Source organism: Pseudophryne corroboree, chromosome 8 (genome assembly GCF_028390025.1).
Source record: "Pseudophryne corroboree isolate aPseCor3 chromosome 8, aPseCor3.hap2, whole genome shotgun sequence".
NCBI lineage: Eukaryota > Metazoa > Chordata > Amphibia > Anura > Myobatrachidae > Pseudophryne > Pseudophryne corroboree.
The window spans coordinates 235,340,578-235,360,044 of record NC_086451.1 but is presented as its reverse complement, the minus strand read 5'-3'; the positions used below and the strand labels follow the sequence as shown (position 1 = coordinate 235,360,044).

The window sequence follows — 19,467 nt, the reverse complement described above, 5'->3', positions numbered from 1 at the left end:
CATCTTCAACTTTATCCAGGTTTGTAGCGGCTATGGAAGCAAGCGGAGGTATCTCCCGAGAGGGGGGAGTTTGCGGTACTTTTTCTGTAACAGAGGATTTAGTGGGTTTAGGGCCCGGCAACTTAGGGGATGACTTGAAAAATGAAAGCTGCTGCGTGGGCTTAGACGGCTTGCTGCGTCTGGACGGCATGCTAAGGCCAGGGTAAGAGAGCTCGGCAGTTCTGATCACGTAAGATATGGAAAGTTGAGGCTCCGCTGTCTCTGGTATTACCAGGATGTCATGTAGATATTGGCAAGGGTAGGGGGTACTGCTCCCTTTACATTGGCATGAGCAAGGCTTGCAATGCTATGTAACTAGCCATCCTCTTCTTTGTGCCTATGTGTCGTTGGGGGGGACTTCTATCCCGCACTCCAGGTCGCCCAGGTACACTAAGGGTCAGGACGCAATTTGCAGAGGATCAGGATAAAGCCCAATTCCACCCGGACAGATAATACTACCTTGCCGAGGGAAGGTTCTTGGTGGCACCAGGTGTAGGGCCAGGAGTGTGGCACTGCGCCGTGCTTCCCGAGCACTCTCTGCACAGCTCCAGGATCTAATATGAGAGACTTGTGGGTCGCATGACTCTGCTTCTCCCTCCTGCTCCCTCCAATGGGCCACCCGCAGCCGTGGGTGTATCCGCAGAGGGGTCGGGGACACACAGGCTCTCCCAGTATCCACGGGTGATTTCGGTGTGCACTGATGAGGTGAGTGAGGGGGGGACTTCGTCTATCGCTTAATGGGGATCCGCACCCCTGAGTACGTCCCAGCGTCTCCAGAGCATAGATGACTGAGAGCGCTCCTTTTCTTTTGTTCTGGCCGCACACTTTCTGATAGGCAGGGGGGGGGAGGGGGGAGTCCCGTCCGGAGCAGTGCGCCGCTGGTAGCTGGTAAAGGGACCCGGCACCAAGGGGGGGAGACGAACAACCACTTCTATGGAGTGGACCCTTCTATCCGCTCACCTCCAGGGCCGCCTGATGTCTCCTCCGAACCTCCGCCGTCCTGCCTCCCGTTCTCCTGTCTCCAAGGTGGCCGCCACTCGTGTCCCGTCGTGCGCTTCACGGCTTCTATCTGAGCCTGGGCCTCCTCCCGCCGGCCAGCGGGGACCTCCGGTGAGTCCTCTGAGACGCCCTTGCAAGGGATGTGATGGTAGCCGGTCCGTCGATCGTTCCGGGCCGGCCGATCTCTCAGCTGGGGTGCAGTGTGAAAATTTAGGCCCCGGCTTCTGGGTGTTGAGTAGGCCGCAATCCGCGGGAGCCAGGAAACCGGCTCCCCGATTCCGCAGCTCGTACTCGCCACCTGTAGTAGCACTCTAGGGATATGATCCAGTGGATTTGGATCAATTAGGATAGGGTGAGGCTGTGATATTATGATTTAACTCTCAGGTCCCTGAGAGCTCACTGAAAATGCAGCCTGCTCATACAGCCTCCAGGCCACGCCCCTTCGGTGGAATTTTTAATTCTTTTAACTAGCTGTATAAACTGGAAGAAATCAAATAATGAATTTTAGAAAATTAATAAAATAGGCATCTGAAGACTTATGCAGAGTTTGGAAGCTACTATATATCATGTATCAACTTGTACCTTTAGGTGAGTAACTGCACTTCACCGGTTTTTTTTTTTTTTAAATAAATTATTTGGGGGGAATTCAAATGTTTGAAAAGTCAGTTGGGTGTCTGCTTTTTCCTATCTAATAGAAAAAAAACAGACACCCAACCGACTTTTCAAACATTTGAATTCCCCCCATTATTCTGGTTTTGAAACGTTCCATACTTTGCAGATTTATACATACAGCGAAAATGCCACCATGTAAAGATTGTACATAAAGTCATAGATTACTCCAACTTTAGTCATACAATCAAACACTGTCGGAATCATAATACTTCACAGAAAAAATAACTCACATCCCTCAACAGCTTGGCGTATAGAGGAATAACCTCCAATATCAATAGAATAACAAAAATGAGGAACCCAGCATGGAACTATATTACGAATGGGGGGAGGGGGGCTTTAGAAACAAAATCAAAGACAAGGGGAAAAGGGCAAGGAAAGACAGAACTAGGAAGGATCTCAGACTATTGGGGCAGATGTATTAACCTGGAGAAGGCATAATGAAGTGATAAACCAGTGATATGTGCAAGATGATAAAGGCACCAGCCAATCAGATCCTAACTGTTAATTTACATATTGGAGCTGACTGGCTGATGCCTTTATCTCCTTGCACATATCACTGGTTTATCACTTCCTCCTTATGCCTTCTCCAGGTTAATACATCTGCCCCATTGTCAGTTATCGTCCAACGGAAGTGACAGGACAACAATAATATACGGTCGTTTGGCCGTATAATCTGAGTATTTCTCTAAAGCTGTAAAGTAAATGTCCTCCATATGCATGTAAAAATCTATATGCTGGACCCATTCCCACACAGTCGGCGGTTCGTGAGAGCGCCAGTGCACCGGGACAACTGTTCTTTCCGCATTATTTAAATGTTTGAGCAATGAGGTTTGTATTTCGCTAAGGGGATGGCGGAGTGAGACAGTAGCCAGAAGTCTGGGCCAGTTGGCATCTGGAATCCCAGAATTGTAGCAGAGAGCTCTACAACTTTGGTCCAGAAAGGGACAACAAACGGGCAATCCCACCATATATGGATTAGAGTGCTTCTATCTTTGTTACAGCGCCCAGCATAAGGGAGAAACTGAGGGAAAAAATGTATGCAACAGGGCTGGGCATCAATACCATCTTGTCAGTACTTTATACTTTGTTTCTACAACTTCTAAGCTAGTAGAGCAACGTGCCAGAACCTCGCAATGCTTGTCCCATTTAATAGTAATTCCCTTATGTGCTAAATCTTTATCCCATGAAACACAATAAGAAGAAGGATCAGGAAAAGAGCCGTTTATCAGGATCTTTTAAGAGTGAGGACCCTACGAAGGTCGAGCACACCTCTCCGAGAGGTGATAAAATGGTGGAGTTGCAAATAAAACCAGAAATCCTTTGGAAGGATATTCTTATTTTCTCGCACCTCTGAGAAGGTTTTAAGTTTACCATCTGCAAACAGGTGGTGTATTCTCGCCATATTCGCCCTTCTCCATCTGGACGCCACTCCACTCGAAATTCCCGGGGGAACAGTGGATTATCAAATGTAGACATAAGAGAAGAGTTTCCTGACGATATTCCCAGACTAAATCGAAGAATTTTCCAAAAAGCTAAGGTGGGACCTACGGTGGGATGTGACAATCGAGCAATTACAGAAGTCCATGGCAAGGCAAATAAATTAAGGTTTGTTGAGGCTTCAATCTCAACCCATTGTTTCCTAATTGGGCTGGGCCACAACCAGTCCAGTATTCTATGTAGGACAGTGGCATGGTAATAAAATGAAATCATTGGCAGTTGCTGACCTCCCTGTGATTTACGTCTACACAGATTATTATGCTTGAATCTGGGTTTTCTACCACCCAAAACAAAATGACTTATTGCCTTATGAGCTTCTGAAAGGAATTGAGAGGGAAGTTTTATCGGTATGGTTCGGAAGAGGAATAACAACCTGGGGAGAATATTCATTTTCACAATGTTCATCCGGCCAAACCAAGAAAACCTCTGTGCAAGCCAATGTGTCATCTCTTGTTTCAGTTTTCGGAGGAGGGGGATGTGATTAATCTAGTCTATAGCACTAAATTGAGAAGGAATTAAAATCCCCAGATATTTAATGTGGGAAGACTGCCACTGAAATGGGAATGATGTGGGTAGCAGGAGAATCATTGAGGCCAGAAGAGTAAAATTGAATGCAATAGATTTAGAGTAATTAATTTTGAAATTAGTCAGTCTGCCAAAAGGTGTAAATTCTTACATAAGATGGGGCAGTGGGACTACAGGGTCAGTTATGACTGCCAATAGGTCTGTAATGTTGGAGTTATGTCTGATTGCTCGCGCCAGTGCCTCCATACATAGCACAAAAATCAGGGGCGAAAGTGGGCACCTCTGACGAGTGCCATTAGAGATGTGTATGGGTTCCGAGTAAATTACGTTTATTCTGACCTATGCGGTATAAGCTCTGTACAACTAAATATTTTTTTTGTAAAAAGGTACGACCCAGACCCAACCGTCGGAGGACTGCCTCAATAAAGTCCCAGTCCACCAGATCTAAGGCCTTCTCCGCGTCCGTGGAGAGAAGCATTAAGGGAGCATTCATTGTTTGGGCATGAGTTATCAAACCAATAACTTTAATAGTGTTGTCCCTTGCCTCTCTGCCCGGTACGAATCCAACCTGATCAGGGTATACAACGTCTGGCAGCAACGGACCTAGACGGTTAGTCAGCAGCTTTGCATACAACTTAACATCAACGTTAAGAAGCGAGATTGGTCTATAGCTGGATGGGAGCGTTGGGTCTTTACCTTCCTTCGGTATAAGTGTAATATGAGCTCCAAGGGACTGGCCAGAGAAAGGGAGTTCTGTTGAAACTGCATTACAGGCACTCAACAACAATGGAACAAGCTTATCACGGAAGGTCTTATAATACGTGATAGGGAAGCCACCTGGGCCCGGACTTTTGCCGTTAGGGGAAGACTGCAATGCAGCAACTAACTCTAGCTCAGTGAAAGGGGCTTCTAGGTTCTGAGCCACGTTATACAAGTCAGAGTAATAGGTGTGAAAGATTTTAGCCATGCCACTACCTGTGGCCCCGGTACCTTTTTTTCACATTGGTATATATATTTCAATAATAATATAAACACGATATCCATGAATTTGTGTCACTTACTGATGTCAGTAAAATCATAAAATCTTTGATTTGGCTATAAAAAGGTCCCAAACCTAAATGTATTTGAAAACAACATGACTGTACCCTATCAATCTTTCTGTACATCTTTTACACACAGACCTTTAGGTCCTTTAAGAAGATTAACCTCCACGATGGTCTCCGGAGGACTCTGCCTGCGCCGGACTAAAAGCCTCACTACGGGGCCTGCCTCCTTCAGAGCCTCCACTGCTTTACTATGCACAACCTCCGTTACATCCACGTCATTGACACGAAGGACACAGTCGGTCACCCTGCAAAGAGAATGAAACATATTGTCTATACAATACTTCTGCGGAGTCAGTGAATGAAAAAAGCTGAAAAAAGGCAATGAAAGCTGAAACAAAGATAACGGTGCTTCCACTACCTGGGGACATGTCAGTGATAACCATGACCATCTCTCACCCTAATCTCCCATCCATTGCTGCAGCTCCTCCAGGAATTATTTTTGTGATGAATATTCCAGGATCATCAGGAACGTGCGGATTATCAATCCCTCCAGCAATGCTGAAGCCCAAGCCTGAGTTTCCCTGCAATATGGATAAATACCAAAGTATACCAAAGTATAGATACCAGAAGTAAAGTGGAAAAAGACAGAGTGATGGAGGCGGGGGGGGGGGATGTATATCTTGTAGTGTTGGACTTTTTTGGGAGACTTCAATTGATTATCACACCCAATCTCCCGTCCCGGCGATATTTAATTGAGCCCTGTCATCGCACCCATAGAGGTCGTAGAGCTTCATAGAGTGGCTAAACCCGACCAAAGTGCTGGCGCGATAGCGAAATTGCGGTTTGGGTGCCAAAATGGTTCACTTTTTGGGCATTTCAGTTCGCTACCCCCAAGGGGTGCAAGCTGAAATGCAGACGCCAGCAGCCGTTCGCGCCTGAACAGAGCTACAATTGAATAGCTCTGTTGGGCGCCATCTACTGGCTGCTGGCGGGATAACATTTTAATTACGCCCTAAAATCTTTTAAATGTTATTGGCAGACAGGAGTCACATTGTTTTTCATACTTACCCTCTCTAATACAATCTCTTCGTATTTGTATAAAGCATCGCTACCATTTACCTGCAAAATACAGAATTAAATGATAGATTAGAGAATGGAGAAATCCCGTCAGATGAAATCTTGTGGATCTGCAGTGCCATTTTAAATCAAAAGCAGAACAGACAGAAAACTAGACATATATGAGTACATTTAATATAACGGCCATAGCAACTAATTGGATTCTGGCTTTCATTTATCTGGTACACATAAAAAAAAATGCTATGGGCAATACATTCATTTTTATAAACCCCCACTTTACATTATTTACCCAAAAGTCTCAGTAATAAGAGCGTGGCCCCGCAGTGCGCTTGCCTGCTATGTCATCAGGAGTACTGATTTGAACATTTGTTCCCATTTTTGGCCCTTTTGAGTGAAAAATCGAGGTGGATCCCTCTGTACTCAAATATAAAAACAAGGTCTTAAGGGGGGTGCACACGGGGCGATTCAGGCTCAGCCCAATCTGGGCTTAGCACACATCGCAGCGAGCGTCTGTACACATGTAGCGATGTGTGCTAGCCTGATCCTAACTAGACCGCAAGGCTCAATGAGAGCCTTGCAATCTAGCCAGATCTTGACTGCATGCAGTCAAGATCTGAGCTGGCGATAGCGATGCGCGGGGCCACGCATCGCTATCGCTATGGGGTATACACATGGAGCGATCAGTGCTTTATTTCTAAGCGATCTAGACAGATCGCTTAGAAAATAGGCTAATATCGCTCAGTGTGTACCGCCCCTTAAGGTGTGTACTGTGTTTATCCATGCATATCAGCTTGGTGTTCACATGTCTTCGGAGGTAGCAGAGACTAGGCATTGCCCTACGCATGCAATGGGGAGTCTTTTGCGGTAGCTACAACTTTTAGTACATGCATACTAACTAAATAAAAATATGCAGCCATGACTTAATTAAAACATATGTGAAACTTGTAAAAGCAGGTATTGATTATGGGAGTGGTCCAGAATTGGTAACTGGCAGTACTTTGCATTGACATTTTACTTATTGGCCAACTTGTACAATCTCAGCCCATAATACGGCAAAAGTCATGCAAGACATATTCTTTGTAGACTCCTTTATCCACACCAAGCAATGTAATAATACATTTCACATAACACAGTTTGCCTCACATAATACTGTCCTGGTGTTCCCTTATGCTCTTGATTAATTTAGGCCATAAATCTAAGTCAATCTAATCAAATGTGTCCTCATACACCAAGCCTCAATACGCTATACTGCTCAAGACACCTGGCACAATACGCCTGGCACGTGTGAGCCACAAGGACCTGCGCGACTCTGCTTGCGCCAAGAGTCTTTTTTTTTTAATTGTGTCTTAGGCAAGCAAAAAATAATTATTAAAGTGCGCAATAAATGTTACTCTAGGCAACCGTCACACATCACTGAGGGAACACCACATCCCTCGATATAAATAAAGCAGAAAAAAAATGGATGTGTGCATGGGCGCCCTTGTTACAAAGATGAATACTGGAATGGTATTTTATTTAAAAACACACTACTTTAATACAAAAAACAAAATGTGTACATAACAAATCATAAAAACATGTAAAATCACAAAAAACAATGTGCCAATCCCAATAAAATCTCACCCTCTATATGATTTGCGGTGGGCAGAGAGCCTTTTTATGCAAAAGGCAATCCGATCCCGATGGAATTGTCGTGGCACCACCGCAAAAAGGCTTATTCCATTTGGAGGCTGAGTAGGGAATCAGGCAATGCAATGAAAGATGCCCGTGTCGTCCAAACGACGCGTTTCGGAGAAAGCTCTCCTTTTTCAAGCTTGGATGACATGGACCATCACATAACAGATATTTATACCCCCTTTAATTATGTTAATTAACCAATTAGGCTATCATAACTTCCAGATTCAATCTGCCGGAAGTGACGTATGCGGTTCATTAGGTACTTCCGATTACGTTCCATATATACCCACCCTATGTTTCCACATTCAATATACAGCATAAAGCATAAATATAACACAGTATATATCGCCAAAGTCCGATCTTAATGCTGTACTTAGCGTTAGCAAAAAACTTTACTTAAACGGAGAAACCGTTTTTTTACTTCCGCTTTTAATAGCCGGAAGTGACGAATACGTCTCTCCGCTGCGTTCCATGCAGCGGCCATCTTCAAAAATAACTTCCGTCCACGTGTTCAAGCAGTAGAGCATTACAAAGACGGAAAAGCCGGCCTTTTACTTCCGCTTTTGGTGACCGGAAGTGACGCATGCGTTTCACCGCTGCGTTCCATGCAGCGGCCATTCTTAAACATGGCTTCCATTCTGATATTCAGGAAGTACAGCTAGCGTTTCACCGTTGAAATCCACATGGTGGCCATCTTGCTTAATGCTTTTCCACATAGAAGACTATATTTATCATACTTGACCATTTAGATTCACATGAAAGTCACTTCAAGGATAAATATATATAATATAGTAGTGCCATATCTCCTCAACACATCTTAGCCGTACTTCACATTCCGGACCAGTCCATCCCTATTACCGGGAGATAGGCATTCCAATGAGAATACAACTCCTGGCTCCAGTGTTTTAACTCGAGAAAAAGAGAGATGAAAATACAGTAATTAATAACAATATATTAAAAGTATTTAAAATGTTAAAATGTCCTAAAAAAAAAAGCAATATAAGACAACAGAATGTGGATACAATAAAATAGGAGTTCATTCTAAAAACCACTTCAGTTCGAAATCTGAATTGTGTCCTTCTGGTATAAGAGTATTCAAATTAAAAAACAACCTCATTTCACTCTGTGCCAATTTCGTTTCTGTATTTCTGCATTTCCAATTACCTCTAATCTGTTGGATGCCTAAAAATCTTTTTATCCCTCTTTCACACTTATCATGGACCAATGAAAAATGTTCAGATAGTGGATGGGTGTTAAAGCCCTTTTTGATGTTATAAATATGTTCTGCCATTCTTGTTTTTAGACATCTAGTGGTTTTACCTATATACAGTTTTCCACAATGACATTCTATGAGGTAGATTATGTTGCGTGAATAACAGGTAATAAACACTTTTATATTTCTTTCCATGTACCTCAAATTCTGTAGTTTTTCTTTCTATTCCATTCTTTGTAGTGGATCTGCACATAAAGCACGTTCCGCAGCGATGAAACCCAATGCTTCGTTCGCTGGCTCCTTTTTCATTTTTCAGGGCACTTTGTACTAAAATATTCTTAAGAGAAGAGGCTTTCTTATAGATAAACCTAGGTTGATCTGGTATAATATCACACAGAATAGGGTAATCTTTTAAGATTCTCCAATTCTTTCTTATTATACCCTCAACCTTCTTATGATGGGCCCCATATTTAGTAATATAGGCCCATTCATAGCGGTTATCTTTTTCAGTAATTTTGGATTTCTTCTTCAAAAGTTCCTTTCTCTCTATCGTATAAACCTTTTGCTTTGCTGTTTCCAAAAGATGTTTAGGGTAACCCTTCTGTTGGAAACGTGTAGTCATTTCCTCTGTTTGCTCTTCTAAAGTGCTCTCATTAGTGCAATTTCTTTTTAACCTCGTAAATTGGCCCATATTTTCCAACCATCTTTTATGATGTTGACTGGATATTTCAATATATGAGTTGGAGTCAGTAGGTTTTCTGTGTGTCTTTGTGCAAATTTTGCTATTTTCTATATAAATAACTAAATCTAAAAAGGCTAAAAATTCTTTATTTATATCAAAAGTCAGTACAACGTGCTTTATGTGCAGATCCACTACAAAGAATGGAATAGAAAGAAAAACTACAGAATTTGAGGTACATGGAAAGAAATATAAAAGTGTTTATTACCTGTCATTCACGCAACATAATCTACCTCATAGAAAGTCATTGTGGAAAACTATATAGGTAAGACCACTAGATGTCTAAAAACAAGAATGGCAGAACATATTTATAACATCAAAAAGGGCCTTAACACCCATCCACTATCTAAACATTTTTCATTGGTCCATGATAAGTGTGAAAGAGGGATCAAAAGATTTTTAGGCATCCAACAGATTAGAGGTAATTGAAAATGCAGAAATACAGAAACGAAATTGCACAGGGTGAAATTAGGTGGATTTTTAATTTGAATACTCTTATACCAGAAGGACACAATTCGGATTTCGAACTGAAGTGGTTTTTAGAATGAACTCCTATTTTATTGTATTCACATTCTGTTATCTTATATTGCTTTTTTTTTAGGACATTTTAACATTTGAAATACTTTTAATATATTGTTATTAATTACTGTATTTTCATCTCTCTTTTTCTCGAGTTAAAACACTGGAGCAAGGAGTTGTATTCTCATTGGAATGCCTATCTCCCGGTAATAGGGATGGACTGGTCCGGAATGTGAAGTACGGCTAAGATGGGTTGAGGAGATATGGCACTACTTTATTATATATATTTATCCTTGAAGTGACTTTCATGTGAATCTAAATGGTCAAGTATGATAAATATGGTCTTCTATGTGGAAAAGCATTAAGCAAGATGGCCACCATGTGGATTTCAACGGTGAAACGCTAGCTGTACTTCCTGAATATCAGAATGGAAGCCATGTTTAAGAATGGCCGCTGCATGGAACGCAGCGGTGAAACGCATTTGTCACTTCCGGTCACCAAAAGCGGAAGTAAAAGGCCGGCTTTTCAGTCTATGTAATGCTCTACTGCTTGAACACGTGGACAGAAGTTATTTTTGAAGATGGCCGCTGCATGGAACGCAGCGGAGAGACGTATTCATCACTTCCGGCTATTAAAAGCGGAAGTAAAAAAACGGTTTCTCAGTTTAAGTAAAGTTTTTTGCTAACGCTAAGTACAGCATTAAGATCGGACTTTGGCGATATATACTGTGTTATATTTATGCTTTATGCTGTATATTGAATGTGGAAACATAGGGTGTGTATATATGGAACGTAATCGGAAGTACCTAATGAACCGCATACGTCACTTCCAGCAGATTGAATCTGGAAGTTATGATAGCCTAATTGGTTAATTAACATAATTAAAGGGGGTATAAATATCTGTTATGTGATGGTCCATGTCATCCAAGCTTGAAAAAGGAGAGCTTTCTCCGAAACGCGTCGTTTGGACGACACAGACATCTTTCATTGCATTGCCTGATTCCCTACTCAGCCTCCAAATGGAATAAGCCTTTTTGCGGTGGTGCCACAACAATTCCACCAGGATCGGATTGCCTTTTGCACAAAAAGGCTCTCTGCCCACCGCAAATCATATAGAGGGTGAGATTTTATTGGGATTGGCACATTGTTTTTGTGATTTTACATGTTTTTATGATTTGTTATGTACACATTTTGTTTTTTTGTATTAAAGTAGTGTGTTTTTAAATAAAATATCGTTCCAGTATTCATCTTTGTTACAAGGGCGCCCATGCACACATCCATTTCTTTAAATTGTGTCTTAGCCGCAAGTGGATGAGACAGGCCGCTTCATGGGACTGCACCAATTAATATCATACGTGGCACTTATTTATCTTTGTGCGTCTGAGTCTGTATAGGATTTTGCATTATTGAGAGCAGGACTGAAAGAGCATTACATCAATAAATCTGCCACGGTATAAGAATTCTCCTTTGCTCAGCATAGATGTAAGAAAGGATACTGTCACCTGTGAATGATAATGCCTACTTACTCTACCTTTGCTATAAATCAATGATTGTCTTGCCTGAAAATGGATTATTTTCTCAGCTATCGAACTTAGAATAATGAAGTTTCCTTATATACTGTACTATGAAAAAATCTTTGACTGTTCCCAAAAATAACACTAAAACATTAAGGGATAATCCAGCCAATATTATTTCCTGTTTCTTTGTAAACTAAATGCAAGAATCCCTTAATGGAAATAGAGTAGGACAGAGATAAATTGATGTTTGCCTGAGTAACATACAGTATTAGGCTTACCATACTATCCCTTTACACCGGGACATTCATAAATTACACAGGTTCTGTGGCTGATTAAAACCAGGTGAAAGGCAGGCTTTAATTTTCAATGGGTCTGTAAAAACGATGGCTTTACTAGACCACTTTGTTTGCCACAACTTTCATCTCCTGAATTTCATAATGTAAGGTCATTAACTCTAATATGAAGGCTGAGTGTGGTCATGGAGTCACAAGGGAAAGAGTATTCCTTAAATCAGTTATAAGGCTAAGCTAAACTTCTAACCTGTTGAAATCCCGCTGGTTCCGAGATCTTGGAACCTAATACACATCACTAGATATGTGTATGTTTCCCATTGTAGCAGGATTTCATTCATTGCTGTAAGCTGTAAATCTATATTAAATAGTACAAAATTTGTTGGATTGGTGCATTTATCTTTTATAAATATATTTGTTTAATTCAAATTGTATACTGTTTAGTTCTTGAGATTTTTATACTGGCTTTAAATGATAAACTCTATGGAATGGTAATGCAAAATGTCAAAGACCCTTTGGTGGTTGAAACGGTTCCGGTATGAATGGTCGACCATGTTATGGTCGACAGTCATTAGGTCGACCACTATTGGTCGACATGGGCATGGTCGACATGGACACATGATCGACACATGAAAATGGTCGACACATGAAAGGTCGACACATGAAAAGGTCGAGATTAGTTTTTTAACTTTTTTTGGTGTCGTTTGTGACTGGGAACCCCAATTAGTGCACCGCTTCGCTCGCCATGCTTCGGGCATGGTGCCTTCGCTTCGCTCGGCACAGATTACCGTTCCAATCGTAATCCACGTGGATCGTAAAGTATGGAAAAGTTCCCCAAAAGAAAAAAAGTTAAAAAACTCATGTCGACCTTTTCATGTGTCGACCTTTCATGTGTCGACCATTTTCATGTGTCCATGTCGACCATGTCAATGTCGACCAATAGTGGTCGACATAATGACTGTCGACCATAACATGGTCGACCATGTGAATGGATACCGGTTGAAACGCGTAGGTGAATTATCCTCTGAAATTGTGGTGACAATAGACAAGGAGGAAAGTTTTTGTTTTACAGCTACCTCCATATACCTCAGTACGAGTTCATCCTCATTTATGTTGAAGTTTATGGTTTGCCAGGGACGTGCGGTAAGGTAAATGTCTCAGGAGGCCCTGACTAGTACCAGAGCCAGATTTACGCACAATATATGAGCCAAAGACTTCATGTGGGCATTATACACAGGTGCAGCAGTATATACTACTGGAAATATGGTGAGTTTTGATCAGATATGTGGGGAAAAGATAAGTAGGTAATTAGATGATTAGAATAATAAAAAGAAGATATTTCTAATATATTCTTTATATTTTTCATATACTTTATACATTCAAAACTCTAGAGCAGGCATTCCCAACCGCGGTCCTCAAGGCACACCAACAGTGCAGGTTTTAGTGATATCCAGGCTTGAATACAGGTGACTTAATTAGTACCTCAGTTATTTTGATTTAACCATCTGTGCTGAAGCCTGGATATAACTAAAACCTGCACTGTTGGTGTGCCTTGAGGACCGTGGTTGGGAATGCCTGCTCTAGAGTGTACTTCACCGCACGTCACTGCTGTTTGCTATGTTTATGAATTAAAGAAGCTTTTATACAAACTTTCTCACCGCTTTAAGGGGATTATTCAGGTTTGTTAGCAAACCAAAAAAAGCACACTAATGGGAATAGCCATGTTGCACTGTAGGTGGGGCAGATGTAACATGTGCAGAGACTTAGATTTGGGTGGGTTATTTTGTTTCTGTGCACAGTAAATACTGGATTCTTTATTTTTACACAGCAATTTAGATTTCAGTTTGAACACACCACACCCAAATCAAAATCTCTCTGCACATGTTATATCTGCCCCACCTGCAGTGCACATGGTTTTGCCCATAAGTAGGCTTTTTTGGTTTGCTAACAAAACTGAGTAAGGCCCTGAGTACATTTATACCCACACTGAGGGTCTATCTGTACTAGAAAACAAGGAGAAAGGAAGTCTTCTCAGCTAAAGACCCCCAGAAGTGACTACTGTTGTGAGTGTTTTGTTGAGGGGGCATCCCCAACAATATTATATACGGTGTCGGTGATTACCTGTTGTGGATGGTTATTTGAGATGTCTGATCATTATCCCAGTGCTGGCAACACAGCTACAAGTAGGAGACGTCTCTTCTAATGAGACGTCTCCTGACATTTTCCCTCCTTCAAATCAGACAGTAATTTAAAGGTACATACTGGCTTAATTTATTATTTATTAACAGTTATTTATATAGCGCACACATATTCTGCGGCACTTTACAGAGAATAATTGTCCATTCACATCAGTCCCTGACTGATGTGGAGCTTACAATCTATATTCATACCTCCCAACATGACCATCTCCAGGAGGGACAGAATGCTCTGCTCCTGGACTTCCCTCTTAATGTATGATTACCATCACCTGTGCTGAAACACCTTTCTTATCCATTAACCTGGTCAGCACAGGTGAGGACAATCATAAATTAGGAGAAAAGTCCTGGAGCAGTGCATTCTCAGACCCTCCAACATGACCCACCGGGTCTGGGACTCAGGGTCAACAGCAAAAATGTCGACACACCTTAGGTCGACGCCAATTGGTCGACACACCTTAGGTCGACATGGACAAAAGGTCGACAGGAACAAGGTCGACATGGAAAAACATGGTGTCGTTTTCTTCGTAGAGTGACCGGGAACCCCAGTTAGTGCACCGCTTCGCTCGCCATGCTTCGGGCATGGTGCCTTCGCTCCGCTACCGCTTCGCTCGGCACAGATTACCGTTCCAATCGTAGTCCACGTGGATCGTTAAGTATGAAAAGGTTCCAAAAAAGAAAAAAAAAGTTAAAAACTCATGTCGACCTTTTCCCATGTCGACATTGTTCCTGTCGACCTTTTGTCCACGTCGACCTAAGGTGTGTCGACCAATTGGCGTCGACCTAAGGTGTGTCGACCTTTTTGCTGTCGACCTGGAGTCCGGATACTGACCCACCCCACTAGGTACAAAATGCTCTGTTCCTGGACTTCCCTCTTAATTTATGATTGCCATCACCTGTGTTGAACTAGTTAAATGATAAGAAAGCTGTTTCTTCACAGGTGATGGCAATAATAAATTAAGAGGGAAGTCCAGAAACAGAGCATTTTGTACCTAGTGGGGCGGGTCATATTGGAGGGTATGCATTCTGTCCCTCCTGGAGAGGGTCATGTTGGGAGGTATGTATATTCCCTAACACATGTACACGCATACACATTCATGGTAGGGTTAATTTGTGTTGGGACCCATGTTAGTAAATAAATAAATCCACCTTTTGTGGACTAAGGTGGAATCCAATTAGCCGCTATAACGTGATCTGCAATCGCTGGTAAAGTTATCGCACCTATCACCTGAAAAAACTGCTTATCGCGGGTATGCACACTCCTGTTTTTTACCTGTCCTATTACAAAATAGCGAAAACGGATGACCTGCGATGTATTAAACAGTGAAAAGTGCAGATAAAAATGGGTAAAATATACGGTATGGTAAGAACTTACCGTTGACAACAGTATTTCTCCTAAGTCCACAGGTTCCACAGTATACATTGGGATATGATGGAGCGACAACGGATTTGCACCAACGGTCAAAGCTTTTCTGCCTCCCAGCATGCATCGGGCCCGTCCATATATCCCCACCCCCTGGCTCAAGCAAATCAGTTGTTTTCCAAAGCTCAGGCAAGAAGAACACACATGCACACCCTTCCGTACAAGAGGGAAGAGGTTAGTGAGTAAAAGGATCCTCAAATCAGGTGCATCAGGGTGGGATCCCTGTAGAACTTGTGGACTTAGGAGAAATACTGTTATCAATGGTAAATTCTTACCATAACGTATATTTCTCCTGCAGGGTCCACAGGGTATCCACAGGATACATTGGGATGTCCTGAAGCAATTTAGTGGTGGGGATGCTCCTCATTAGACAGGAGAATCCTTTGCCCGAATTCAGCGTCCTGAGAGGCAAAGGTATCAAAGCATAATGTCTAATGAATGTGTAAATGGAGAACATGTGTCTACCTAACATATCTATTCTGCTGAAACAGCACATTGTGCTGCCCATAATGCCTACCTTACAAGTAGAATGAGCAGAGACATTAGCCAGAAACAGGGAGATCAGCTTAAGAATATGCTTCTGAAATTTTAATCCAAAGCCACTTCACCAGTGTCTGCTTATCCGCAGGCCATCCTCTCTTGTGAAATTCATAGAGAATGAAGAGAGTATCTGTCTTTCTGATGGCACTAGTATGATCCATGTAGATCCTTAAGGCACGGACTACGTCCAACGATGCATCTCCTGCAGCAAAGTCCTGCCCCTAGAAGACCCAGACTACAATTTCTTCGTTAAGATGGAATTTAGAAACCACCTTAGGAGGAGACCCAGATTTGGTTCGAAGAACTGCTCTCTATCTGGATAAAAAAAATTCAGAAATGAAGGATGACATAACAATGCCCCTAAATCTAAAAATTCTTCAAACTGAAGCAAAAGTCAGTAGAAAGATAACTTTAGCTGTCAACCATTTAACCATTTAAGATTCAATCTTTCAAGTGGTTCAAATGGAACAACCTGAAGGGCCTTTAAGACTAACTTAAATCCCAAGGCACTGTAGGAAGAACAAAAGGAGGTTGAATGTGCAGCATTCCTTGGAAAAAACTGCGCACATCCTGTAGGTTAACAATTTTCTTTTGGAACCATACAGTCAATACTCTCAAGAAAGTCAGCCATAAACCTTTATGCATTCCTGCCTGAAGGAATGCTAAGACTCTGAAAACCCTGAAAAACCACGGGTCAAATTTTTGATCCCTGCACCATTGAATATAGGTTTGCTATATTTGGTGATAAATGTGAGCTGAGGAAATTTTCCTTGCTCTAAGCATAATTAGAATTACCTGTTGTGAGAGTCCTTTTGCCTTCAGGATGGAAGTCCAAAGAGTCACTTCATCAAAGACAGTCCATCCAGGTGTTTGTAATAACCATGACCCTGAGACGGTAGATCTGACCGTTGAAGGAGTAGAAATGGAGCATCCATCTGTGTATCAATGTCTTCTGGGCCAAGCCGGAGCTATCAGTATCACGGCACCCTTACCTTGTCTTACCTTTCGTATCACCCTGTATTACAAGGCGATTGGTGGAAACACATGAACCAGACGAAAGTTGACAAGTCATCAACAAGATCGCTCTGGGATTTGCTCTTGCCTGTATGCGAAACCTTTGTTGTTCTGACAGGACGGCATGAGATGTATCTCCGGTAACCCCCATTATCTACCACCAGAGTTTTTAAGACCTTGGAGTGTAAGTCCATACGTTTACCTGAATTGCGAGTTGACTGAGAAAATCTGCTTCCCAGTTTAGGACTGCCGGAATGAGTACTGTGGACAAGGCTGGATTACGAAGTTCTGTCCACCTCAAAGTGTGACTTACCTTCTTCATTATGTTTTGGCTGTGGAATCCTCCCTAATGGTTGAGGTACACCACTGCCATTGCATGTCCGAGCAGATTCGATCTGGATTCACCCGAAGGATATTCTTTGCCTGAATAAATGCCATATATATATGGCCTGAGGTTCCAATATATTTATTGGCAGGCAACATTTCTTCCTTGTTCCACTGCCCCTGGAAGCAACTCCTTCCTGACACTTCACCCCAGCCCCACAGGCTGGCATCCATTGTCAGAGTTGCCATCTGATATTCAAAGGAGCCTTCCTTTGTCCAGGATAGGATGTCCAATAACAATCAAGCTATTGACCTCCTAACTTACAGAGGCAGACCATAATCTGTGCTTTTATTGTCTGATGAAAAACCTTTCTACCAAGAAATGATCAGACATTGCAGATGTATCTAATGGAACTAAGTAAGAACTAAGAAATCAGCCTCCCACCCTCGGTCGCAGCAGGTGGAGGCCCTCACCATCAGGCTGATGGCTTATCTTCAGATTTGAAAACTGGTCCTCTGGTAGCTCAATACCTTTTAGTCCTACCAGACTTGTTGGATTGGGACTGTTTGCCTTTTACACTTTCCTTTTGCTTTTCCTTGATTCCAAAAGGACTGGAAAGCTGGAAATTAGGCTTGAATTTTTGTGTGAAAAGAAACTTCACTTTCTTGGAGTCTGATTCCAAATACTATGAATTATTTACCAAAAAGAATATTTCCAGTAACAAAGATCAGAATCCAGAACCTACCTGGATTCTGAGTCAGTTTACCATGTACATAGCCAACCTGCTCTGCGAGCTGCTGCTGCTGCCCCTGCTGTCTGAGGGGTAATTGTACCCATATCCAGGTCTGCTTATCGCTGCCTGTTTTTTGCTTTCTAGATGCCATTGAAAGATCCCCTTTCAATTCATCAGACCAGGCTGCCACTACTTTCGCTATCTGAGTTGATGCCAATGCTGGTCTAATGATTGTCCCAGACAAAAAGAAAAAAATGGTGTTTTAGAAAACCATTGAGTCTCCTATCCGTGACATCATTTATTTATGTTGAAAACAAAATTAATGTAGATTTTCGCAGCAATCTAAGATCTGCAAATCTACTTTGGGAACCACCCTTATTTTTTAAACAGTCCCCAGATGGACAAGTATAATTGGAATTCCATTCCCTGAATTTCTAACTTCCTATTGAGCATAACCCAACATAATTTCCATCAGCTGTTTTGGAACGTTTAAACACAGCTGCCTTATTTTCAAACACAGGCTCTGCTGCTTCTGAGGATAGAATGGCTTACATAGCACTAGTGAGCTCAGGTATGTCCACTGAGCTGAGACCCTCCGAAATGTGCAACGAGTCCTCAGCTAAACATGGGTAGACTGTGAAGATGTTGTATCATGTCTATGTGATTTACTTACCACCGGCCTTTCAGCCTGCCTTTGTTAAGAGGCTGCCATTCCCTAGGTGGATCACCTCAGAATGAAAGTTGATTGTAAGGGTTATTAGGATAACCTATTGCTGGTATAGGAGCTGGCATTATCTGCTCAGCTAGATCTGAGCAAAGTAGCCCATGAAGGTTCACCAGAACCTGTGCCTGCCCCGGTTACTTAAGAGGCTTTGGAGATAACTAAACCATTTTGCACATAATCCCATTGAACCAGTCCTGATAGGTTAAACTAGTTCTGCAAGACAACATGAAATGAGTATTGGTGCTGCTGTGGAAAGTGTATTTTCCTCACCCTTGCTGCTCTTAGACATGATAAATAAATTACACACCTTTACAGTGTTAGCACATAATTTGTGACTGTAATCACTTTAAAATTTGTTAAAGTGACATACAATCCGACCCTACCCTGCTTTGCACCAGCACTGAGGATCGGAATACACAGAAAACTGACGGTTATTATAGTAAAGTCAGCAATCACACTAGCAGTCAGTCACAGGTTATACATTTGTATAATAAGCAATATAAGCACAGAATCAACTACAAATATATTACAAGTATGTAGGAGAAACATATTACTGCATTACCTTATATGGGAGTTTTAAACGTATTCAGTTGCACAGCAAAAGAAAACCACATCAATAGTTATCAGACTCATATGCATCACGCACTTTATCTAACTATTCATACTCAAAGGTAGATAGAGACTTAGTGCTGAATTACCCGGCTCAG

General features: G+C 42.0%; 1 protein-coding gene across 10 annotated transcripts in view; it reads right to left on the bottom strand.

The window, feature by feature from the left end:
* Nucleotides 1-19,467, bottom strand: part of DLG3 (discs large MAGUK scaffold protein 3) — a 699,019-nt gene that overhangs the window by 344,689 nt on the left and 334,863 nt on the right. For all 10 annotated transcript variants that reach the window (XR_010183050.1, XM_063937118.1, XM_063937111.1 and 7 more), the window contains 3 exons: nucleotides 5,847-5,897; nucleotides 5,235-5,359; nucleotides 4,914-5,083 (listed from right to left, as the gene is read on the bottom strand). Coding sequence is in view for 9 of the 10 variants with exons in the window: in XM_063937118.1 (XP_063793188.1) it covers nucleotides 4,914-5,083; nucleotides 5,235-5,359; nucleotides 5,847-5,897 (346 nt within the window). In the remaining variant the exon portion in view is untranslated. The remainder of the gene's footprint in view (nucleotides 1-4,913; nucleotides 5,084-5,234; nucleotides 5,360-5,846; nucleotides 5,898-19,467) is intronic.